Here is a 26,124-nt window from a genome sequence, read left to right as displayed (position 1 = left end):
TCAACTTCTCAAACAAATATTTTAGCTAGAGTCTGGAGGTTACAACAATTGTGGGCAGTGATTTATTAAATAATAGAAACCGAGTCAGGCTCGTGTTTTATCTTAAAAAAACACAAAAAAAACACAAGTAAGACAGTGAGAAACTGTTGGTATATTATTGCCAGTTATTACCAGTATTACTAGTAACAGTCTGGAAGGTAATCACGCATGCCCAGTAGCTGCCCTCAGAAAGGCTGGGATGATAATTACATGTCTATGGGCAGAGCGCGAACACACCGCTGGTTCTCGCTGCATAGACCGAGCCTCAAAGATCTGTGTGTCTTATCTAACATGAGGTATTTAATACAGAGATAGTTTTTTTTTTTTTTTACACAGAAGAGCCTCTGAACGCCGTGCTTCTACGCTGGAAAGCCCTCCCTTTTCACTGCCTGGCGTGTTGTTTCAGCTGGGAGTCTCGCCGTGGAGCGGTTGTCACACAGGCCGCGGTCCGAGTCTTGTTGCTGGGAGGAGACCATTCAGACTCCCTGCTAGCATTATTAGCTAGCTATGATGCGTCGCTGCTGCTGGTGTATTTTCCACACGGCAGGCCACTGTACAGCGAGGCAGGTCCTTGGTTAATTGTTTTCCCCGACGGAACTGAGGGGTGACTTGGAAATACACCACACCTTTCAAGGTAATGTGTTGCCAGCGAGCTAACGTCATTCATTGGGCCGATGAATGCAGGGCTGCTCCAAGCTAACGGTTAGCCGGTTAGTTAGCTGCTTTACATTTGCATGCATGGTCGTTTAGCTAACCCCATGTTAGGCAAATGTTCACTTTGTCACTTAACGGTCGTCACTTCGTAACTGAGATTCCCGTAACACCAACCTACTAATGTCAAAATTAAAGCTAATCTAGTTAATTAGCAATTACCTAGCTTGTCCAACAAGCCAGCATTGGGCCGTTAATGGTAACATAATGGTAATGTGGCGTTGAGTTAATGCTACAGGTAATAAAACAATACCGTAGCCAAGGTTCATTTTTCTGTCAAAATAAAGGTAACATGCCTGAGGACCTTAGTGTGATTGTATGTGTAAGCACTTATTTTCCCTCTTCATCCCCTCATGATTAGTGTATTAGAAATTATGCGTAGGACACGTTCTTTATGTTTAGGTAATTGTAAGTGTCCATAAGAAAGCTGTAAGTCTCACAAAACTAACAGTGTGGTGGAAATGTTTAAGGAGGACATCAGTCAGGAGAGGAAATGGAAAGTGAAAGTCCAGAGTTTGATTCAGGCTCTTTTTAGAAACCTAAGTCCATCTGACTTTTCGCAGTCATTTTTTAATAGTAGTAATCATAACCTTTAAGTGCTTAGCACTTTAGGAAAGAAAATAAAGTGCTTTAAAGGAGAACAAAAAACAAAGCAAAGCACTACCCAAATCAATCAAAAGAGTCAGGGCACAGACAGATTTAAAGGAAGTCACTGAGGTAACAAGACTTTTCCAGAGTTTGTGGGCTCTGACAGCAAATGCAGTCATTGTTCGTTGTGAGTCTGGATTAGGCAACTGCTATCAGAGTTTTGTTGCACGGTCTGTGAATGGTTTATCACCAACCAGTAAGATTTCTCAGGCTTTGTTTATAATCACAATGTGCTTTCTGTAAGTGATTTTGGTTCAAAAACCTAAGATGATGACAAAAGTTAGCAGCATCACATATATTTTGTTATGCAGTTGAGGACAAGTACAGTATACAAAACAGTATGCTTTCCTCTATGTACAGAATAATGAACAGAAAGTTTCATCCTTGTGTTCAGGACTGCTTTAGGTCACCATAGCTGCACTGTACTTTCATTTTAAGTACCAGATTCTGTAAAGACATCGTCTCTACTCTGTTATCAAGTGTTTGACTTAATGAATGGGATCATGCCTGCAAGGATGCTACTTTGGTAATTATGTCTGAACCAGTAGATGCAAGCCCTGATTGACCAATGAAAAGGAGGATTAAGAGCAGCACCCAAAACAATAATTTCCTTAATACACACCAGGCGAGATGAGATTTTATTTAATTATTGAAGAATTACTCTAATGGAGCATCCAGCTACTCAGAAGCCAAGCCAAGGGGCTTTGCAACCTGACATTGTGGATGGCTGATGTCCTGTTATTTGGCTGTTTCCCTTACTCTGCAGTCTGTTCAATATAATTGTGACTGTAAAATCATGTTTATCTTTATTTTTTAAGGATGGATGTTGATTTTTGTGCTGGCGGGGACAGTACCAGGAGAAAAGTGGATTTGGCTGGGGTTGCAGAAGGCACAATGGATGTTGTACCATTGGAGATGTATGACTCCGCCAGAGCGAAAATAGCTGCCAACCTGCGGTGGCTCTTTGCCAAAGCCTATGGCATTGGTAAGTAATGTAAATTTACACTCAAGCTACACAAATGTTAAGAACATTTTCTGTTTTAGATTCATAGTCATCTGTATGACTTACTTGTGAATAATATCTATGTATGTACCATCACAGACCACAGAGAGTTTAATGAATCCTAAGATAGTGCCTGGACATTTGCTGCATATTTTCCTCATATTCTCATAGTTATTCCAGAAATCCTGATGTTGTTGTTGGAACAATGTGTTTACTCTTTTCAACATACTGATGGTCAGCAGATTGTGTTAAGCTTCGGAACTGAAACACTGACAGCAAAAGCCCAAGAGAAAGAAATATTTGTGTATGTGTGCACTCAGGGCCAACACTAATTCCCTCATGACATTTGGCAACTGAAACCTCCCTCACTGAGTCACCAGATCCATCCATTCTTGTAGGGTGGCCAGTGAGATTGAACCCAAACCAGGCTGAGTGACAGGCACTGAGGATTAGGCTATATTTGTTAGACTGTACTCAGAGCATGGAAAATACTGATCTGCGCTGCCAGTCACTCACACTCCCTAAGAAGATGGTATCATCATTAGTAAGTGGGCCTTTAGGGCAGATTTTGCAGTTGTGTTCTGTGGTTGCAACAGTCAAGAACTGCATAAATTTCAGGAATGAGATGTGTGAAATCCAGGACAGCCTTTTAAGGATGTGTTTTGTTGTGGCTGTAAAAGTAGCAGCCTTAAAAACCCAAGCACTTTCTCTGCTTGGCTTCTGTTACATGAAATCCACCTCTTTAAACTGGTTACCGCAGGTCAAGTGCACAATAAAGACATTTTTCAGAGAGATGTTCATTCGGCCTAATGTTAATTTTGGAGGCTGCAGTCTGTGGTGGGATGAACCAAGTATTAGAAACACCCTTGAGAGTAAGAGTCAGTTGCCTAAGACTGGAAAGTTAGGATATAAGTAAAATTGTTTACAAATGCAACTAGTGCAGCCTGCTGTATCGGGTTGGAACGAGTGGTGGTTGGCTATTATGATCTAGCCAGTGAGTGTGCTGAAAACCTCACACCTCTTATCAGCATTTGGAAGTGAACTTAACAGTCAAATGTGGGTGATTTTTTTCTCTCTTGTGTGCAAGTTTCCTTGTTCTACAATCAGTATCAGCTCCAAAATTCTAGTTGAAACACACAAACAGTGTGTCCTGTTGACAAACTGTAACTCCTGCCCTTTATATCTCTAGGCTATGGTATTTACATGTTTCCAAATTAGATTCACATGAATCATAATAGGCCTGTAGTCCAATTTTATTTTGTGCTTTAGAAAAAAAATTGTCATGTGTGGTAAAATGGTATAATTTTTCTCTGAGATCCTTCACTCACATAATAACTTTTTAACCTCTAAACCCAGACATCAGAGAACATCCTGACTATTTGGCAGGTGTTTAATCATCAGTGTTCGAAAATGTTGCCAGATTAACATCGCAGCGTGCCATCATTGTTTTGCTGCAGGGCTGCTAGTTACCTATTTGGTGTGCTACAGTGTCTCCTTATCATAGTAGTTAAGCTTAGTCTGTGTAAGCCTCGGCTATCTGATGCTCAAGTCCCATCATTCACTGCTTTGCATGTCTGTTGAATCAGTGTAGTCTCTGGTCAAATCACCCATCATTATTGCAGAGGCTTGTACAAGCTTTCCTTTGTGGTCTGTGGTCTCTTACATATCTGTGGTCATTACACAGATTTTCTAATGCTACTGAAGCATTCATAGTAAACAAATGACAATAAGTTGGAGTTTTAATAATAATCCAGGCTGGATGGAAAGCTATTGTTTCTTTTGTCTGTGGTTTTTTTTAGCCAGCCTTTTTGCTCTAAACAATATTTGCTCTAAGGTTCATTACTTGGGCTCATTTCTTCTCAGAGTTCATACCAAAGCTCATAGACATTTGCTTGCTCATTTCACTGTCTGTCATCATCGGCCCTGGCTAACGATGCAGGCCAAAAGATGGAACAGAAGAACACTGTAAAAACAAAAATGATGTGCTGGACATGCTGTTCGGTCAACATAAAAATCAGACGGTAGCCCCAAAGCTTTCGTAGCCCAAAGAGGGTGGAAACACTCAGGTGCAGCTGCAATTATCTTCCTCCTGTGGGAACTGAATATATTAAGCCCATTTGATTTTCACCCTATGGCTCATATGGTGTCTCTTATGATGCTAATGCTGCATAGTTGTTTACTTTGCTTGTGCAGTGACTGACATACTCAAACAGTGCCGTGTAAACAGTCTTGGTGACGTAGCTCCATTATAAATAAGTGCAGCCATCTCATGATGTGGGGGTTGTTAGGGATTCAGGTGCATCTGGTATGCACTCATCAGTGTGGGTTCCCTGTTTAGTCTTTGATCATGCATGCCTGTGTTTGTGTACATCTTTTCTGTCCTGCTGCCCTCTGCATGTGCCACAGCTGCTCCCAGCCTGAGCGACAGACAGACAGGCAGACACATCGCCAGTAACTGTGAGCACCTGTCACGGTTGCAGGCACATCGCTGGTTGTTGCCCTGCGCTCCCCTGCTTGTGCTGATTGTGGTGTGGTGCTGATCATGGTCGGCTGACTGTGCTGTAGCACATCCTGGCTCTTGTTTTCAGACCCCATCCTCATGCTCCACCCCATCCCAGTTAGTAAATTTTTCAGCCTGGCTCCTGGTGGCAGGAGGGTGGGGGGCAGCTGCCAGACGACATCAGTGTCTGTGGAATGAAGTCAAACGTGAAGACTCGCCCCGGCCAGACCCCTTTGTTTTCGTACACAATTACTCCCACTGTTCTAATGTGTTTATATACTCAGACGCAGCTCTCCAGGAATGACCCACACTGCTGGGTGTTACGCATAATAGATTAATACTGTTGTACGACAACATCCCTGTCTGCGCCGTGCGTATGATGGCAGAGGCTTGTGTTGTCGTAATGCATGTAGAATACAGTACATATGACCTGAGCATTAGTAGCTACTGAAATAAGGGCAGCATGATTAATTATATTAAAATTGCTATTTCAATGCATGCCTCTTTGCAATTTCATTCTCACATGACAACAGATATGCATTAGCAGGGAAGTTTAATGCAGGGTACTAGAAGCTCCTAACTGCCTCTTAAGTTGCATCAGCAAATGACAAGACTGTAAGTGTGCACAGGGAGGGTGGCAAAGACAAAAACAAATGTCGCAGTAATTATTCTTTTCCACCATATTTTAGATGCTTCTCAAGACCTAGTTTCTTGCCTCCATACTTGTGCAGTTTTGCAGCTTTTGTGCTCGGTACATCATCATCCACGAAAACCAGCTAGAAGAAGCTGCCTTCCTGTTTTTGTGAGCAGGAGATTGCTGACGTGTGGCTCCCTTTATCCCGTCAGTCAGAGCAGACATTGAGAACATATCACATACACACATGCAGCTTATGCTGTGTTACTGGAGCTCAGGCAGAGTTCAGAACAGATTTAACAGGCCAGGGTTATTTCTATCACCACAGCATTTTGCTGAAAAGTTTTACAATTGTGGACAGGTTTTGTGCATTATGTTAGACCTATTTCAAACTTGCATGTGTGGATTACCTTGCAGTATGAATTTGGTTTGTGCGTGCCTCGGGTCAAGTGCTCCTTCGTCCCATGCCCTTATATGGCTTTGGTTTCTGGTTTTGAGAATGACTTCATATCTAAAGCAACAGAAAGTCTTGTGCGGGTCATAGTGTTCTTTTTGTTTTTGTGACTCCAGTATTGTTAAATTTGCACTGTCCAAGCCCCACCATGTCACCTGAGAAGCCTGCTGTCACTGCAGACTCGGATCTGTTTTCCAGTGTACTCTTAAAGGCAATAAGCTATGACTTAAAATTACAAATGGCCATGTTTGCTCCAAGTAAACTGAAGCTGGTGTAGAACAAATACAATATGGAAAGCTCTTTGCTTTGTAGCATTCCTGTAGTCTGTTGACATTGTTGAAGTTTGATAGATGTAGGCTGAGGCAGAGGGAGGTGTCGGCATTGAAGGTGTTTGCCAGACACCATCATATTCCTGCTTCATTGTATAATATCTTGCTCTATTATTGTCTTAGCAGCTTAACCCATATATCTGTCTTCAATCCAAGTCACAATTTGAAAGCTAAACTGCACATACTACTTTAGGAGAACACATGGTTCACCTAACCACTCTCTCCATTGCAGACCATATTCCAGAGGACTTAAGGGACCCATTCTACACAGACCAGTATGACCAGGAACACATAAAGCCACCTGTCATCCGCCTGCTGCTGTCCTGTGAGCTCTACTGCCGTGTCTGCACCCTCATCCTCAAGACAGAGCAGGCAGCTTCTCTTCAGTCCCACCTGTCAGTCATCCAGGCTCTGTCCAGGAAGGGCATTTATGTTGTGGAGAGTGACGATACACCCGTCACAGAGGGAGACCTGGCCTGTGCGCCCATCAAAATGGTGAGTGGATGCACTCAAAGTTGTCCTTGTTGATTCCAGAGTTGTAAATTGCTATTTTCAATCTCAGTGTGCACTAAATGACCATTTTCAATTTTAGCTTCTGCTCTGGATGAAATTAAAAGTCAGTAATACTGTTATGTTCATATTCATTGTGTTCATATTCAGAACCAGGCAGGCCATGATACTGCAGTCGCTTTTACAAAATGTATGTTGTAGGGCAGATTGCCTGTCAGAGAATAAGGAAACCATACCAGAAGCTAAAACAATTTACCTGCAACATCCCTGGCCCTTCCTGCTTCTGATGTACTATCTTGCCATAGTAAAATCAGTGGAGTTAGCTATTGCTTTTATCCTCATCCAGCAGCGCAATCAATCTCAGCCACGGGCATTTGAGACACTGGGAAGCTTCTATCTATTGTGTAGAGTAACTTTAAAACCTTCTGGATTGGCATAAAATTTCAGTTATTTGCGATTGTTTCACATTATACGCTGTGTATAAGTGAGTGTCAGACATGTTTTATAGCCTCAAGTGGTGGAACAGTTTCTGGCTGATTTGAATGAACCCTTATCATTTTTATTCAGATTAGTTGTGTGAGGACTTCCATGCAAGATAGGGCTGAGATTAGGATTTGTGTCGTGTTACTGTGCCATTGCAGTGTTATATCTTGTCCGTCTTGGGTGACATTTAGTGACTTAGTGACAGTCTTTGATAGTTGCTGTTAACATTTCTAACCCAAGTTAAAAGACAGCTTCTCATTATCAATGCACCAGTGTTTTTACATTGCACTCAAAGTTTGGGTGGACCACAATTCATAATTACTGATTGATGCCTTTCATTTAGGACTGCAACTGATGGTTGTTTTTGTTATTGATTAATCTGCCATTGTTTTGATTATTATTATAATTATTATTAAGATGGCCAAAGAAAACCTGCACTTTTGAGAAGCTGGAGCAAATATATTTCTGTTTGTTTGTTTTGTTTTTTTTTGTGTATGTAAAACTACAAAAAAAATTACAACTAATTGTTTGAGTTATGGTTTTATTAGAATTAATGGTCAGTCACCTACCTTATTTGTATTAAATAGTGAATGTGAAGAAACTGGCATTTTGAAAGACTTTTCCACATGTGGAACTAACTGATACTCTTACTTTCTCAACAATATCGCTTTTCATCTAGTTCATGGTAAAAAAAAATGGAGGCCTGTGCCCTCTCAGAACAAGCAGTTTAATCGGGGCATCAGTGTTAAGAGGGTTAGTCTTGCGCTAATACTTCTAAGAATGGATTTTATTGTCTGTAATATTTTTCTCACCTACATTTTTGGAAATCTGTTAAGAGCATTTGCTGAATGTTGGCACTTTAAAATCTTCACCTTTTGTCCTTCTGTGCTCTGTTTAAATGCTTTTCACGCAACTGTTCTCCAGTGTTGATTTATTAGTTTGATTTTGGGGCAAAAGTAAATGTGCTGACAGTGAGGTCATATGTCTTTATGCAGGAAACTGGTGGCTTGGCTCTACTGACCCTTTCCATAGTCATCGTATGAGTGTAATGCTCACAATATTTTCACAGATCAGCTTTATTGTTGGTTTATTGTTGTTGGTGTGAATCCCACATCCTCTAGGTCCTCACCTGAATCAACATTACCACGTCACAGTGTAGTGAATGACGTCCAGTGAGATCCGATATCTCACAATTTCACCAAGAGCACCTCACACAGGATAGAATAAACGCCAACCAGCTCACTTGCTCTCAGCCATCTTCCGACCCTTTTGTTACCATGGAAACCGGCAATGGTGTTGAGCAGGCCTCCTCTCTGCAGGCTGGCTAGTCGGGGATGTGCTTCTGCTTTTCCTGTGAACGGCCTGACAAAATAATCCATGCAGGCCTGTGTGTAAGCAGCCAGACACAAAGCCTGGTGAGGGAATGGAAAATCCTGAGCAGGACACTGCTTATCTCTGATAGACTGTTGGAACCCCCCTCCCAGTTTGCTGACTTGACAAGGCGTTTCCATGGCAACTTGCATTTTCCGAGCTTGTGTGTCTGTGTGAATGAAAGAGATCTCATACCTGCAGACAGCCCCTCTGCACCTTGTCTGACTCTTGTTGCGGCAACAGCTGGGGCTTGTAAAACCTTAAGAGGCCAGCCATACTCTGTAGAGTCCACTTAAACTTGTGTGCGTGCACGCTGTCTGTCTGTCAGCATGCACGCCCACAGCTCAGGGCAACAGCAGCCCTCTGCTCCCCATGGGGCTTTACTCTGTGCTGATGAAGGGCAGAGTGAGTGTTGGAGGAGAACAAAAGATTGAACAGCACACCATGCTGTTAGTTTTGCCCTTCTTTGTATTTACTGAGCACCACTTACTGACATACTGATGTTTTTAATCGGATCTTTTTCCGTTTTGCACTCCCCTGATACAATCTGTGTATCAGTTTTTCAATATGAAATGCTATTCTTTACTGCTTATGCAAGAGCAGTGAAAGTAAACCATATATTTGTATATTTCATACAACTCTGATAAACTTCTTCTGTTGGTTCTGACAATATTGTACTCACTAGTTGCTGGGATCTTAGAACAGGACAATAAACATGAATGAAATGGCCTTAAAGCTTAAATTGCCTTTGAAAATGCAAAACATCAGCTAAACAACAGTAGCCATTGGGCAAGTGAATCAAATGACCCAGCAGAACTTGAGCAGCCTTTAGCTTCCTTTACTTCATCTTCATCTTTTTTTAATGTATTATCTTTCCTCTTTCCTCAATATTGCAGTCAGCCTTTGTCTGGATCCTCACTGTTGTTGTCTGTGTGCTGTGGAGAAAGCTGTGAATAGCTCTCATTTGTTATGTTAACCAGCCTAATCTCTGTCCACTTCCATCACCAATTGGATTAGGCTAGCAGCATGTAACACACAGCACTGAAAAAATGGCATGTATATATTTGTTCTGTAATGGATTCAGGTGCTGTGATGTTGTGGACTTAACCCTTAGTAACAGACTTGTACATAGAATGAGACTTTACTACCAAAATTGGGTTTTCACAGCTGGGGACAAAGTTTTATTAGTATTTGGTCAGCTTTAATTCCCACCCTGGCAATCAAGGGATCAATATTTTGACTGGTAGGCACCAGGTGTTAGGCCACTCGCAGTAAGGATGCCCCTGCTGGGGCTGGGGATTTCATTAGGATGTTGAGATTGGGTTTAAGGTAGGACACCCACAGGGCTGCTGGTTATTTAAAGCTGCACAATTGTTAAGGAACCTCAGGACTGTCCCACTGGAGCTATGAATTAGACAGTACCCTCATCCATTAATCCATTTATCTGCACCCCATAGTGTCTCTTAAGTCCCAGAATCCACTGGTCACTAAGTAGTTTTTACAGCAGAATATGACCTTCAAAGATGGAAGATTGTTTGTCAGAGTAATGGCTGGGATATTTTTGAAACAAACTAAAAACTGTGTGGTTTTAACATGTCTGATGGCTTTTCAGAATGGTGCCATTCAATACATAAAAGTTTGTCAGTATATGTGAAAGAGTTGTAAAAAGCCTTATCTGGCCCCACAATGAAAATACATGGAATCAGATTAATTGCCTCAAGTGATGTCACTTCAGTGAACTTCAGTAGGGCCTGAAGATTATAAATTTGAAAGTGGGATAATCTCAGGGTGTGGATTTAGAAAGTTCAGTTGCCAGACCTCTGTAGCCTGCTCCTCATCGCTGTTTAAGGCTAGTGGCTAAATACTGCATTAGCTGCCACTAGTATAACACACCAGAATCTCTGACTGAACAGTTGGTGGTCAGTTAGTAGTTTTAAAAGAATCAATAAAGCTTGAGAGAGGTCCAGAAATCTTGCACCCTTTCTCATCTTTGCTCACCTGGCCAGTCCCTTGTTGCCCCTGCCATTTTCATTTTTGAAATTTTCAAAATGTGTGGGCAGAGGAGGCTTTAGATGCTGTTTTATTTTAAATGATAGACCATTGCTCATTTATCACAGGGTACACTAAATACACATAGTCTTTGTTGCGTGGTAGAATTAGAAATAAATGCTAGTATTAGATCATATTCTATACTAATGACCTCAGTGTTGTGTTATGTTTTTTTGGTAAATCTGCCTTAGGTTGCAGTCTCATTTTGTTTGCCTCCAGCATTGATTCCGATTGTATTGGAAACTGGGGGGGAAAAAAAATCCAATGAAATTGAATTGTCCTCTGTTTCTCTTTCTCTTTCTCACCCAGAGTGCTCACATGCCCATGATCGATGCCCTGATGATGGCCTACACAGTGGAGATGATCAGCATCGAGAAAGTGGTGGCTTCCGTCAAGCGCTTCTCTACCTTCAGTGCCTCCAAGGAGCTGCCCTTTGACTTGGAGGACGCCATGGTCTTCTGGATCAACAAGGTTTGAACACACGCACACACACACACACACACGACCCAGATATAAGCTCGCTGAAATTGAAAACTTTTTACTGGGTTTTTAGCTTTTTTTTATTCTCTAAAATCCACATGGTTGTGATCACGGGCTGCTACTCGCTCAGCACCATGTGGGATGAATATTCAGTTTCACATTGACATCATAAGTAACAGTGGTTCACTCGTCTTCTTGAGACCTGTATGTCACTGGTGCACAGACATGGGCCAGCAGATTGGAATAAGGATCTGATGCTCACACAAGAGGCTCAGGCTCATGTTGCAGTCATCTTTCAACGGATTGAAGGCCTGAGGCAGCGAACGCCATGACGCAATGTAATCATAAATCATGGTGTCCCACACCATCTTTGTCTGGGAAAAGGAAAGTGTCTGTTTTCGATGGATGATATAAATTGCTTAGCCTATTAAAGTTTCAGATGCAAATGAGTCAGTCTTCCAAAATAAGGTCGAGTGTAGGAGACAATTCTGATTCTTGTCCTGCTGCATGTGTACTCACAGATTTACAGTAACCAGCTTACTACTGCATAACTCGGTTTCTATGTATTTACTTCTGCTGCAGGTGAACATGAAGATGAGGGAGATTACCGAAAGGGAGCACAAAGTCAAGCACCACCCACTGGAGTCCCCCAGCCACCAGAAGGTAAAGCCACTCAGTGTCTTCCTATTGATTCTTTCACAGGAATCCAAAAACCAAAATACCAGACCCAAAGTGGCCAGCAAATTTCTACCAGTAGCTCCATATTTCTGGCTTTTAAGGGTCTTAAAGAAGTAATGCCTTCTGTTAGAGACGTTTTCCTTTTTATCCAGGTGGATGTCATTGACACAAAAATCTTTTATCAAATAAAAACATGGTTCAACACAGCAGCAGGATCCTTAGTTTTCATAAGGAATGTTTCTCCCTGTTGGCATTGGCAGTTGTTCTGACTCTGCTCTCTTTTTCTCTGTTTAAACCGGAAGCAGATCCAATCCTTTTGTCTGTGACCTCTGACCTGTTAATATTTCTGCTCCTGTTCCTCATCTGTCCCTCCCTCCCCTCTCTTATCCCTGCAAACTGGATAGTCTCCCTCCAAATGGTATTGGAAGCTAGTCCCTGTAAGTTGGATGCCAGTCCCCCTCCTCCCCCCATATCCCCATTTTCTTCCCCCTCTCCCCCTTGCACGCATAGCTCTGTGTTGATGTGCGCGCACACTCCACCATGGCTCATTCAAGCTCATTCTGTGCTGCTTGTAGCCAGTGTGTCAGCAAGGGGGAGAAAGCTGACAGTTATTTTTTTGTTCCTTTTTTTCCCCTTGTGGCAAATTTATCACACAGGTGTAAGGTTATTCTGACCTTTGTCAAGTGATCAAAGGATATTCTTTAGCTATGCAATGTGTGCTATCTCATTTCAAGCTCAAGTAGGCCATGAAGATTTGCTGTGTGTGTGTGTGTGTGTGTGTGTGTGTGTGTGTGTGTGTGTGTGTGTGTGTGTGTGTGTGTGTGTGTGTGTGTGTGTGTGTGTGTGTGTGTGTGTGTGTGTGTGTGTGTGTGTGTGTGTGTGTGTGTGTGTGTGTGTGTGTGTGGTATTTGCTTGCCCTGTGAGAATAAGAGCAAATCCATGCCTGCACCTCTCCTTTGCTTTGCAGTCCCATCCCTGGCCACCTCCTCACACTGATCTGCTTTGTCATTCTCCCTCCAGTCTCTCTATTCTGCTCTCGCACACTGTTTCCTCTGTCCCCCACGGTCTCCTCTGACAGTATTTCTGCTCTCTGTGTCTCTGTGTGTGTGTGTCAGCCTGATGTTGTGCACGAGCTGGCCCACTGCATGCTGGAGCCAGAGGGGCTCTCCGAAGCGGTACAGTGTTTCCTCCTAGTCAGGAGAGGACTCCCTTATGTAGAGCTTGTCTTGTAATAGAGCTTCTTGTGTGGTTTTTAGTTTCACTTGTGACAGAAGCTTCCTCACTTCAGTTGGTGTAGTTTTCTGGAATAGCCTCCAAATAGATATGTTGAAGTAAATATTAAGTGATGTTTGTTGTATGTTGTTTAGATCAGTATACTTTTTGCTCCGTCACTGTTCAGCCTGTTTAAATTGTGCATAATTTCTCCAGACTTGTGCTGTGAATTAGCACATTTTATCAGTCTTTTGAGGACTGATACCCAGTGAAAATTATGCTTAATTGTGTTTATTGAAACCTTTAATTGTTATTGAAAAATGCTCTCTCTGGCCACAATATTAGGCACATGAATGCAAACTAATGCAATCCAGTACAACAGCTCTGCCATATATTATACCATTACAAAGGGTTAGGGTTAGCTTTACCTTGCAAGCTACAACTTCAGTAATAAACATAAGGATAAATGAGTACCTCCCTGACTTTGTCAATGCAAACTGAGTGTTATTATTTCTGTAAATGCAAAATTGATGTAGTTGTTATGATATTATGTTGTATTGGATTCCATTAGATTTTACAGGTCTTACAGTTATAGCTAATAAAGTGTCCAATGAGTGTATATTTAGCTCTTGATCAGGTTTCTTATTATTGTTTGTGTGACTCCCACGGACTTTGGACCCCATACCAGTGCAAAGCTAATTTGATCTGTATTCCTTGATAACTTTGATAAATTTCCTTCACGACTCTTTTATTAGTGCCACAGAGAACCTCAGATGGGTTACTCATTACATAACAAGCAGTGTTCCCACTATAAAGCGAATATTTGTAAGTCATGCAGAAGAATTTGGAGTTATGAGCAGCAGTACCAGTCAGTCCAGACTGCTTTGGCATCCTGTGGGGTCTATATTTATGTTGCTCCAAATCAAATGTAGGTCTGTAAGTGATCTCCATTTTTAGGTACAGTATTGGGTGTACTATGGAACAGTGTTTAGCCTGTATTGTTTGAGTTATATTTAACAAATTTCGGAAGCTGAAATAAATACTGAAAATGCCTGTCCTTACCAGCTGTAAAGAGCATGTGTCCAAAACTGATGCATCTGTCGTGGCTGAGTATCTGTACCAACCACACGCTCATTTCCCATAAGTGGGCCAGTGATTACCCCAGTTTCCGTCCCAGTCAGCTGCTTCACATTGCCTGGGCTGACTGGGCTCCACCACTAACTGCCTTCCCATCGAAGCCGGGGGGGATGATGACCATCAAGTCCGTTTTGTTCATATCACTGCTCTAACGCCTTCACCTCCATCTCCTCACAGTAAACCCAGTCTTCAGGGTTCTCCCTAAACTGGGTGATCATAGTGCCCCTCGACCTTTTGATTCAGCATCTCGTGATAATAACAATAAACCTGCTGTTGGATCAGTTGAAGAGGAGTTTCTGAGAATAAAACCAAATACTGTTTGCTTTGAAACTCCTGGGGAGAACCTTGAACTGATGCTTAAATTAATTGGCTATAGCATTAACTGTCATATGCTTGTAGCACAGTGGTGGAGCGTGTTGTTGCTGTGGCTTTTCTTCTAATAAATTTGTCATGCTTTCCCCCCGGTGGTTAGGTGCGATATCGCCGGGAGCACGCGTCAGGCCGACAGCTGCCCTTCTTCTCCCTGCTTGAAGACCTGATGAGGGATGTTTGTGACGGAGCTGCTCTGCTTACTGTGGTCCACTACTACTGCCCAGACCTCATGAAGCTTGAGGGTATGTTTCTTGCCCTCATTCAACACAACCTCATTTAATAGCTACATCACACTAATTATCAGTTGCCCTCAAAGAATTAGAAGCATCAAGCTTTCTTTGCTAGCACTGGATTTTGTATCCACATGTGATACTATTTCTGGCACTTACACATGGCTTACTGTCCCAGTCCAGTCAGTGTGACATTTATAGCCAACAGGTCATTGAGCTGTGTCCTGATCTGACCTGCTCTCTGCCTGTCTGATCAGATATTTGCCTGAAGGAAGTACCCTCCATCGCTGATAGCCTGTACAACATCCAGCTGCTCAGAGAGTTTGCCAGCGAGTATCTGAATAAAAGTTTCTATCTGACAACAGAGGACGTGCTCTACTCACCGCTCGTGCTCAAGGTACAAAAACTCACATATTGTCTTTTCATAGACATTTGCAGTAAAATAGACCTTTAACCTGGTAGTACAAATCAAGAGTCTGTATTCAAGTCCTTTTACCATGTTTCTTTTGCTTTGTGTGTAGCACAACGTGATGGTGTTCATCGCTGAACTCTTCTGGTGGTTTGAGACTGTCAAGCCAGAATTTGTCCAGCCCAGAGACCTCCAAGAGTTTAAAGATCGTAAGCATCACCACTACACACACAGGATGAAAATATCACATTTGTGAAAGAGTGACTGCTTTGCACCAGGTTATACCATAACGAAAGCATGACCGTGGTTTTAGCATCATGAAAGTCAACGCATAAATTCATTTAAGTCAAAATGTGAAAATTCTCACCTGTACATATTTAGCATTTCATTGATTTAGAAGCTGGTATTTTCTTCATTTTTGTAATTTTTTCATCATGGGAGCTGAAATAATTAATTAACTGATTAATTAGCCGATCAACAGAAAATGAAGAGTAAGACAATAATTGTTAGTTGCAGACCTGATTATAGGTAATCACAAGTCTTACCTTTTTGTATTAGGGTCACAATTAGAAATAAATCCCACTCACCCCTGGTTGAACTTTTGTAGTGACAGCGAACCTCAGTCACTACCGGTGTTTTAATGATCAACACCTCTGTCCTTCTCCTCACCTCAGCTCGAGCCATAGCTCAGCCCAAGAGTGCCCGTCCATCAGTGCCCATCTCCAACGCCACCAAGCGCAGCTTCCTGGCCAGCCCTGGCGTGGCTGATAACCAGAGCAGCCCCGAAGTCTGTAACAGGTACTTCCTGCACCCTGAAGACTCTGACCCCCTGTAAGTCTTCTCTCACTTTCCTTCTCATTCCACCTCATCATGATCCTGTCTGCTAACCAGTTACAGTAACCCCAACAAGGATGGGTAGATATGCAGTGGTGTCTGACTTTCATTTTCATGTGCCCGTCACTTCTAACCCTTTGTCTTCACCAAGGTGAATAATAATGTGCACTAAGAAAAGATATTTTTTGTATTGTCCCTGTCTGTGTGTGCTCATTAGCCCTTGTGTTTAGGTTAGCTATCTGAAAAGATTTTTCCATCTCCATTTTCTTGTCTGTGTTAAAATACCTGTGTCTCACTGTGGGTGTTCGAATGGCATTTGGTTGGCAGAAAATATGTCTCGTTGTCTTGGGCGTGACCTGTGTACTGAGCTGATCCAGCAAAGTGTTTATGCCAATCTGTTCTGCTGGTACTATTTTGACGACAGTTTCAGTAATTCTGCTTAACTGTTAAAAAAAAAACTTGCTTCTAAAAAAGGCGCACAGGGAAATATAGCTTTTACATGGTATTAAGATGTATTAAGATGTACTGATTTCTGTTCTTTTTTGGCTTTTAGTAAAGGGGGTCCAACATTCAGTCCCTCCCACCCACTTCTGCCGCTGCGACAGAGACAGCAGAAGCAGCAAGGAGAGGATGGTGCAGGTAAGGAAAACAGCCGAGCTCTTACATATATGTCAGCATAGAGATGCAGGTTAACATTCAACTCGTCGTGCTGCTGTTTGTTTGTTTCACACCTCGTGATTACTCATACATACTGTTTCTGGTTAGGTCTGAGAAACCGTTCAAACTCCCTGACTCAGATGGACGGACAGCCCAGAGGCTCTGTTGCAGCATGGCCTGACAAGAGGCAGAGGTACCTGAAAACAGTGTAATAGCACAAATGCATTTTTCAGTTCAGAACAAATGTAACAAGTTCAGAAACCTTTTTATTTTACATATCCAGTTCTCCAGATAGATATGTCAAAAAATAATGGATAAGGATAGGATCTTTATGTAAACAAATTGACAAATATGGGAAAATGTTGGTATAAGTACAGCTCAAATGTGTGAGTGCAAAAATGCATATTAACTCTGTATACTGTAACCTGTACGTTATACAGATTTTTTTTCCCATGCTCTGTCTCCGCAGACCAATGTCCACACTGAGCCCCTACATGTTGCATTCAGCCACAGACAGTGACGCCGACATGGCTTCTGGTGACAGTGTGAGTCTGGCTCGCTCCATAAGTAAGGACAGCCTGGCGTCCAATGTCATCAATGTTACACCCAAACACCAGACTTCTGTCCACCAGCCCTCACAGGCTGCAATGCGCAGAGTCAACGGCCACGGCCTGCTGGGCAGTGTCAACGCTGAAGATCAGGAAGAAACTCTGGTGGCAGTTGCAAGGACTGATGGTCCCGCCACCCCCAAACGGGTTGATGGGACACAAGCAGCTGCCGCTATGGGATCCAAACCTTCCACTGAGTCCAAACCTGCACCAGATAGCTTTTACCTTGAACCACTGATGCCTGCCGTGCTCAAAACGGCTAAAGAGAAGTCTGTATGCCTAAACAAGGAGGAGGAGAGTGGTGAAGGGCCCCGCTCCTCAGGGAGGGGCTCTTTACGCCGAGGAGATGGATCTGCATCAGCTGTTCGTAGGAAAGCACCCTGCAACCTAAACCAAACCTTTACACCTCCAGGTGAGGAGGCAGACATTTCAGAGGAGCCCCCACAGGGTCAGGCAGGTCTAAGACCCATTGTCACTAGCAGTGTGGACCCCTCATCCAGAGAGCCAGCTGGGGGTTTCTACCTACATTCTGATTCCGAAGAACCCAAGTCTGGCCAGGGCCTGGAGACTGAGCTGGAAGACCTGGATGAGGAGGAAGAGGATTTGGATGAAGCGATTACCACTAAAGACCCAAGCTGGCCCAGGAAAACCTTCAATGAGGACGATGAAGAAGAAGAATCCGCCAAACTCCAAGAAGATATGAATGTGAAAGAGCATGAGGACAAAGACATGAACGGCGGCAGTGGTCGTTCCAGCCCCTGTCTCAGCGCTCACTCTCAGGCCAGCAGCATGGCCAGCGGCAGTGTGCGCATGACCTCCTTTGCAGAACGCAAAGCCCAGCAGCAGCGTTTTGGCAGCAACCATGACCTACGCTCCAGTGCCTCTAGCTCCCAAAGGACCACTCCAGATGGATCAGAGAGCAGCGGGCCCCTGGCGTCCTCGTGGAGGTTTAAAAGAGACCAGAGCCCCTCCTCACCCTTGGGAGGATGCACTCGTACAGGCGATGGTAGCGGTGGTGCTAATGTCTTAGCTTCTGAACTTGTCCAGCTACGTATGCAGCTGGAGGAGAAGCGACGTGCCATTGAGCACCAGAAGAAGAAGATGGAAGTGCTGTCAGCGAGGCAGAGGCAAAAGCTGGGAAAGGCAGCTTTTCTGCACATCGTCAAGAAAGGCGGAGGCAAGAGTGACACATTACCAAACCCACTTAAAGCTGACATCTCTAAAGACGAGCTCAATGGGGAAAAATCAAGTAAAGATGATATGTGTGTTGATGCCCTGAGGGGGGACAAAGAGGTGGAGGGAACCACCCCGCCAGGTGCCTTAGAAGCAGACAAGAAAGGAAACAATGGAAGCTTCTATTTAGATGAAGAGTTGGACCTGAATGAGTGCAGCCACTCCATCGAGCTGCTGAATGAAGCCATCGGCAGCATCCAGCAGCAGATGATGCAGCTGTCACTGCAGCAGGAGTTGCTGATGAAACAGAATGTACAGTCCCCCCCAGGTGCTGCTCCAGCTCCTCTCACCAGTGACAAAAACTGTGAGTCTAAGGCGGGGGCCAGCTTTCATTATGTGGAGCCCCTTTCCGGCACTGGCACTGCCCCCACCAGGAAACCCCCTAAGCTGAGCTCAGGCCGGAGCTCCAGGTCCAAACCGTCAGAGCTCAAAATAGCCAAGGAGCAAGGCCGACAGGCCTCCAGGAGTGGGTCAGAGACATTACCGCATCCAAGGCAGTTAGCTGGGGGCAGGTCCCCCAGGGCCAATCAGCCTGACAGCCCCAAAAAACCCACAGCAGGAGAGACAATCGACAGGCCAGGCTCTGGCCACGTGCGGAGTGCCACCTTCCGGCTTCACGACGAGGCAAACATGCGCCTGCCGGCCCGAGTGGACCTGACGGCAGTGGCTGCCCCAGAAGTGTCCTTCGACGAATGCCTGTCCAGCACCATGAGAGAGTCTGAGCTCAATTCTTCAGACGGTTCAGGGAAAGAGAACATACCATCGGAGGAGGTGCAGCGCAGCAAAGCCCACCTGATTGAGGTTGATCTGTCGGATCTGAAAGCTCCTGAGGAAGAGGAGTCTGCTGAGGACAGAACGACAGAAGGAGGTGATGGAGAGCAGAAGTCAGTCATGGGCTTCTTCTTCAAGGTAATGAATTTGCATGAAAATGGAAATATTTATTTATTTGTGTAATTAATTTTGTTTTTACTACACTTATGATGATTCCATTAATACATCAGCTCACCAGGTTTTTATGTAATGAAATTACATAGGGAAAAAAACAGATTGATTGATAATGGCTTCTGATAATTGACTGATTATCAGAAGCCATAATGAACTAAATTACAGATTAAAGAAGATAAATCCTTTAATATACAGATGATGATCCTTTGATCTTTTTCGCATGGTCTAGGATGAGCAGAAGGCCGAGGATGAGCTCGCTAAGAAAAGAGCGGCGTTCTTGCTGAAGCAGCAGAAGAAAGCTGAGGAGGCTCGTCTCCGTAAACAACAACTCGAAGCCGAATCTGAGCTGAAACGAGATGAAGCAAGGTAACTCATTTTACCAGCATTAACATAAGGATTCAAATGTTTTTCTACCTATGAGATGCACTCGTTGTTTTTAAATGTGCTCCATAAATAAATTGGCTTGATTGCAATGCCAGACGGAAGGCGGAGGAGGATCGCCTGCGTAAAGAAGAGGAGAAGACGCGGCGGGAGCTGATAAAGCAGGAGTATCTGCGGAGGAAGCAGCAGGAGATGTTTGAGGAGCAAGGCCTTGTGAAGCCCAAAACCCCCAAACCGAAACCTAAACACAGACCGAAGTCTGTCTTCAGAGAGGAATCCTCCAGCGAAAATTTCTCCAAGTGCTCTTCCACACGTAAGATCTTTACATTACTATTTTAACATGTAGCTGTTTTTCTTTACATGTCTCATCATGGTGCGCTTCATTTAATCACCCCCGTTGTTATTTTCTTCACTTAAAATATTGAAGTTAGTGAAATTACGGTGAGTTTGACATGCCAGATTATTGATTAAAATTAAATTATCTTATTGAGGTTTGTGAACATCTCATGATGAGTATAAGAAGTACAACTACCAAATTGCATGTAGTCTGTCTTGATGATGACTTCCTGTAAACTGTGTCTTTACTGTGTATTTCACAGTAACTTCAAAATTTTGTTTAAAATGGTCTGTTCTGTTTTTTATAGCTGACAACCTGAGCAACGCCCAGTCAGGCTCCAGTCTGTCTCTGGCCTCTGCCGCGACCAACGAGGCTGACAGTGTCAACTCTGGAGGAGCTGGCTCTCAGCGGTAAGATGCTCACATTTTTTAATTTAATTTAATTTTATTTTATTTATTTATTGTTTACCTGCGAGCTCATGCTTAAGAATATTCCGTGCATTGTTTATTTTTAAGATTTGCAGTATTTATTCTAATTTCTGTTTATAAAATCATTTTTATTGGACCTGGACCACCTTCCCTCATGTCTCCTCCCAGCTGCGACTCTGTGGAGTCGTTTCCAGGCAGTCGTAACAACAGTCGAACTGCAGAAAGAGACTGGGACAATGGCTCCACTGCTTCTTCCATCACTTCCATGGCTGAATATACTGGTAAGTGCACAGATTTCATTATGTTTTTTTTCCCTCAGCTATTATCAGATGTACTACCGCCTTGTAGTTGTGCTTTTTCTTTTTTATCCATTTATCAGTGACAGAAAGGTCATATGTGAGGCCTCCTTTCAGCATGACACACAAAAACACCAGTTTCACTGTTTTGTTTGTCATATTTTTCAAAACACAATAAATTGATAGCTGTTACCTGCCAAAGTGGCTGTTGGATGATTTAGACTTGCAGCTAATTTACAGTCATCTGACTCATTATTTTCTCTCTTTCATGTTACATAATACTCATGTTGTGCAACTGGCTTTTTTCCTTTAAGGTCCCAAACTCTTCAAGGAGCCCAGTGCCAAGTCAAACAAGCCAATCATCCATAATGCAATTTCTCACTGCTGCCTGGCAGGCAAAGTCAACGAGCCCCAGAAGAACCAGATCCTCGAGGTACTTTGATATTTGTTTGTTAAAATGTAAGGAGTTGTTTGGTTTACCTGTTCATGCGAAGTCACTGTACACACACACACAAAAAAAAAAGATCTTAGTGCAAGTATGTAAGTGCAAGGAGCCACTTTTCAAGGATAAAAAGACATTTGTTGCTTTTCTTTGTCACATCATTGCAAACTGAATAATTGTTTGGGTTTTGACCAAACCTTCACCTTCACTTCAGAATTTTTTTTTTAACATTATCATAAGAGCAGTTACTCTATTCACATCTGCTTTTGTGATTATGTAAATGTCCAGTCTTCCAATATAAGGTGCTGACCATTTTTTTTTTATGTAGTTTCTTACGGTTGGGTCAGAAATGTTATGTCTTACTCTCACTCAGATTTTCCTGCCTTTTTAAGATTTTAGTCAGTGGCCTTGCACTTGAAAGCCTGATATTTAAATGTACCTATGTCATATGTCAGCCATATTGATAAATGTTTTCTTGCTCCATTCTTACCAGGAGTTGGAGAAGTGCGAGTCGAACCACCTGATGATCCTGTTTCGTGACGGCGGCTGCCAGTTTAGGGCGCTCTACTCGTACTTCCCCGACACTGAGGAGATACATAAGCTCACTGGCACCGGACCCAAGAGCATCAGCAAGAAGATGATTGACAAGCTGTACAAGTACAGCTCAGACCGAAAGCAGTTCACCGTCATTCCCGCCAAGACTGTGTCTGTCAGCGTGGACGCCCTGACCATCCACAACCACCTGTGGCAGGCCAAGAGAAGTGCTGTGCCAAAGAAAAGTGTAAAATAGCAGTCTGGATTTTTAACCCTCTGTCACCCAAATCATCTGATCCCCATCTTGCTTGTGTCCTGAATAGACTGCATTGATGCTCACAGCCAAGCTCAACGCCATGCTCGGCCCGGAAACCTACTCAGGAGAGGCCACATCTATGAACATGTGGTCATCTGTAGGTGGACCGAGGCAGAAGCAAGGGAAAAGGTTTGTGTGTGTGTGTGCGTGCGTGCATGTGTGTTACAGGTGGTCTGAGGGACTGGTGCTTGCAACAGAAAGAGGAGCGCCGGCTGAATCTGCTTCTCCTCCCTGTGATCTCAGTGCGATCTGTTCAGGTCTCTTTTGGTCCGGCTCTGTTTTTCTACAACGACCACGACTCAAGCATGTGGCTTTTTTTTTTTCCTGTCTCTCTCTCTCTCATGTGTGGTGGATGTTCATTTTTACATGAAGTATTTATTAGTTCAGCACTGTCATGGTCAAGAGCTCAGCTGCAGCACTAAAATCCTTCCTTCTCTCCGGAAGCGCTTCTCCTTTGGACTAATTTGGACAAGGGGAGGGGATGTCTGTCGCTCTCTTCAGAAAATCCGAAGCAAAGGACCTTTGTACGACCCTTTAGGACTGTCGGACTGCTCTGTTGTCCCAACAAAAACAACAATCTCTTCCTGCGTGGACTGTCGAATCTGTCGAATCAGGCTGGCATTACCGATTTTGCCTCACCAGGGATCCAAAAACCTGCTGCTCTGAACTGTCTTCTTTTGTCACGGGGGAGCTCCTCAGGGCTCCCTCAGACATCCGTTGGCCTTTCACGCATCGTGGTACTATCGTCTATTTATTCAACCGCTTTTTAAACAAAAAACGCTGATCGTGTAGCACTGGATATGTGTATAGCAAAAAGGAAAAAAAAAAGTTAACGACGGTCATTTTAAATACTTTTTATTTCTTGTAACATCCTTTTTCTTGAGGGTGTCAAAAGAGGGTGAATGATAGGCTTTGGTACAGAATGATGCTTTTTCTTTGTTTGAGCTTTTTTTTTGGTGATATAGAGTTTGAGCTGATGTTATGTGTTTTCATCATAACGGGAATTCTCTGATGTTTAGAGCTTAGTTGTGTTTTCTCTCTCCACTGGGCACTCTTGAATTGTCCTGTATAAAGGTGCACTCATGAACACTTGTCAACGGCTTCTTTCATGCAATGTAACCCCCCCCTCCTCCCTTCCCCTTCCTCCTTTAACCGCTGGAGTGACACACACACACACACACTCTTGTTGTGAAGAGTGTTTTCGTGCCGCTCTGTACCCGGTTCGAATAACAGTATTTGATATATATATATTCACAAAGGGGTTTCTGTGTGTGGGCGGGTTGGCGGGCGACTGTGGTTCAGTTATGTACCAACATTAAAGAACATTCCTCCAAGGTGTTGACAAACACTGCCACATCGTCTCTCTCTCTTCTCTCTGTCTTTAACAATAATCAAAGTGCTTTTTTTTTTAGAAACCATTTGTTGGCCTCGAGAACAACCGGAAGTGTTGCACAAGCACTTTACTTTCTGTTGGTAAGGGAGTTTTTGAATGGGCATGAACGCTAAGAACTAATTAATAACACTGCTGTTGTGCGCTCCGAAAAGTGTGAAAACTAAACCAAACATTAAGATTTAGTACTGACGCGTAAAGCTGAAGGGCCTCCGCTCATACGATACTACTGCTGTCTCCAAAAACAACAGAATACTTGATTTGTCATTTGCTGCATTTTGGTGTTTTTGGGGCTTTGGGTGGGGGGATGTGGTAGATCTTTAATTGTATGTGAGTGTATTTTTATGTTAACTAAAAGATTGTATTGGCATTTGGTCACCATTTTTGTTACACTAGTGTACTTTTCATCCTTGTTGATTTTATCTTTGATCCCATGCCATCTATTTATTTTAAAATGGAAGCACTGAAACGGAATAAATTTTCAAGTGAATAAAAATCACATTTTTCATTTTTATTCTTTCCTCATGGCTTGATTTGTTCATTTGTGCGACTCACTGTTTCTTTTCTTTTGCTAGTTTTAGACACCATACTGACTTTAACCTTTACACAACAGCTCACTATTATCACAAAAGAAGTGATTTTGTCTTCTCATGTTTTTTTTCCTCACATGAAACGTGGTTACATCTTTGTTTTAATATTTATTTTTCTTCTGATTTATGAGTTAAAACTAATCTCACAGGTTTGCGTGAATCTTCTTAAAGGAAACAAGAAAAAAATATCCAACATGACAGGTTTTCTAATTTAAGCAACTTCAGTAGTCAGAACCTGGTGACTCACACTCCACCAACCAACTGGAACAGCGGCTTCTATAATGCCTTAACGCCAGAGCTCATATCCATGGCAAACTCTGATCTGCCATAGCAACTGTGTTTCTTTTTCACACCTGGTAGTTCAGGTGATCACAAGACCATCAAACTTGGTAAACTGTCCCACCAGTCCAAGCTGTAGACCTGCATCCTGCATTGACGAGATCGACCACCATGACAGGTGAATGCACGTATTTCATCTTCATACTCTGTTGAAAATGATGAAGTCTTAAAACTAATGTGATTCCTCTCGTCTCCACAGTTGTTGCTGCCCTCGTTTTGTTGCTGGTGAACGTGCAGCTCAGCTGCTCTTGTGATGAAGAAGGAACCGTCATGATCTGCCGGAACATCCCTTCACGTGAGAACTTTTGTTTTGGTTCATAATGTTTAATAATAAGCCACAGAAGCAGACTTTCAAACACACACACTGAGCTGATGATGCTGGATTTTGATGGGACCTTTCTTACCACAGCTTTTTGAATATGTAGTAAGACAAAGAATCAGTGCAGCTCCTCTGTCGGCTCTGTGAATCTTTAACACTCTGGAAAACTGGAAAAGCTGAAAAAGTTGAGGTCCAGGCGACTATTTTGATCTTTTCCAGTCATGATGAACTAAATAACTCATGAATGAGTAAAGGTATTTGTTGGATAGTTTTGTCACATGGTGAACATGAAAATGTTGGTTAATTTCTAGTGTGTGGTGTAAGCAGAAAGGACAAGATACTGATATGATATCTGTACAATTTAAACATTATCAGTGATGCAAGGTAGCACCTAACACTGAGTGCAGTTCAGGCTGAGCTGATTTTGGCAGTAGACAAAGATCTCCCAGATTTTTAGCAAATGTCATGTCAGCCCTACCAGTAGTTGTTGATATTTCAGTCTGGACCAAAAGGGATGATCCAGCCGAGCTGGCGTGTAAATAAAATCTTTGCATTAAAAATGTTAGCATTATATTTCTCAAATTTCTCCTAATGTATCCTAGGATTGTCATGAAAGTAGCAAGGAACATTGTGACACTGACATCCACAGATTGAACTTTCTTTGATCACAGTTTTTTTTTTCGTGCACAAACTTAACTGTAATTTTGATTTTCGTAGATTTCAGCCCTGGCTTTTTGACGCTGGTGATGTATGTGAATGGCATTGGGGAGATCAACTCCACCGTGTTTCGCAGCAGCAGCCTGAACTCCGTCACCAGGCTCAGGATTGACAACGCCGGCGTCACAGGAATCGCTGAAGCGGCCTTCAGCTCTTTCCACAACCTCACAAGGGTCAGTTTAGAGAAGAATGCGGTGACAGAGGTGAACTCGGACTGGTTCGGCCGGCCTGCTCTCCTCAGCGAGCTCAGCCTCGCGGAAAACCAGATCGAAGCCGTGAACGGGTCCATGCTTCACGGGCTTATTAACCTCAAAAAGCTCAGTCTGAGTCAAAACAGAATCAGAACCATCGATCCAAACAGTTTTCGCTCTCAGACCAACTTGACAGAGTTAGACTTGTCTGAGAACAGGATGACCCGGGTCTCACCGCAGGTCTTCGGGCCTCTCAGGTCCACCAGGATCAGACTAGATGGGAACCCCTGGGACTGTTCCTGTGGAGCTGAAGACTTT

At 43.1% G+C, this 26,124-nt stretch overlaps 1 protein-coding gene across 4 annotated transcripts; it reads left to right on the top strand.

Annotated features, from left to right (window-relative positions):
- Positions 1-265: 265 nt before the first annotated feature.
- On the top strand, positions 266-24,140 carry camsap1b (calmodulin regulated spectrin-associated protein 1b). Of its 4 annotated transcripts, none has more exons than XM_041042300.1 (20): positions 266-673; positions 2,217-2,383; positions 6,551-6,813; positions 11,041-11,202; positions 11,794-11,874; positions 14,711-14,852; positions 15,098-15,237; positions 15,362-15,458; positions 15,924-16,047; positions 16,637-16,722; positions 16,849-16,933; positions 17,210-19,490; positions 19,756-19,892; positions 20,006-20,220; positions 20,552-20,654; positions 20,841-20,953; positions 21,283-21,401; positions 21,904-22,171; positions 22,268-22,389; positions 23,673-24,140. In XM_041042300.1, the coding sequence occupies exons 2-20, from the start codon at positions 2,218-2,220 to the stop codon at positions 23,757-23,759; spliced, it is 4,791 nt and encodes a 1,596-aa protein (XP_040898234.1). In that variant the 5' UTR covers positions 266-673; position 2,217; the 3' UTR covers positions 23,760-24,140. The 4 variants fall into 4 exon arrangements, with proteins under 4 accessions (XP_040898234.1, XP_040898233.1, XP_040898236.1 ...); XM_041042299.1 differs by having other exon boundaries at positions 15,924-16,080; XM_041042302.1 differs by lacking the exon at positions 23,673-24,140 and having other exon boundaries at positions 21,904-22,405.
- Positions 24,141-26,124: the final 1,984 nt, after the last annotated feature.

Source organism: Toxotes jaculatrix, chromosome 7, assembly GCF_017976425.1.
Source record: "Toxotes jaculatrix isolate fToxJac2 chromosome 7, fToxJac2.pri, whole genome shotgun sequence".
NCBI lineage: Eukaryota > Metazoa > Chordata > Actinopteri > Toxotidae > Toxotes > Toxotes jaculatrix.
This window is presented reverse-complemented; position numbering and strand designations above follow the sequence as displayed.

Bases quoted from the DNA above. Each gene is read 5' to 3' on its own strand.
- camsap1b (XM_041042299.1), top strand. From the start codon at position 2,218: ATGGATGTTGATTTTTGTGCTGGCGGGGACAGTACCAGGAGAAAAGTG. The intron at 11,875-14,710 runs GTAAAGCCACTC...CCCGGTGGTTAG, and splicing joins AGTCCCCCAGCCACCAGAAG to GTGCGATATCGCCGGGAGCA. The intron at 20,221-20,551 runs GTAAGATCTTTA...TGTTTTTTATAG, and splicing joins CTCCAAGTGCTCTTCCACAC to CTGACAACCTGAGCAACGCC.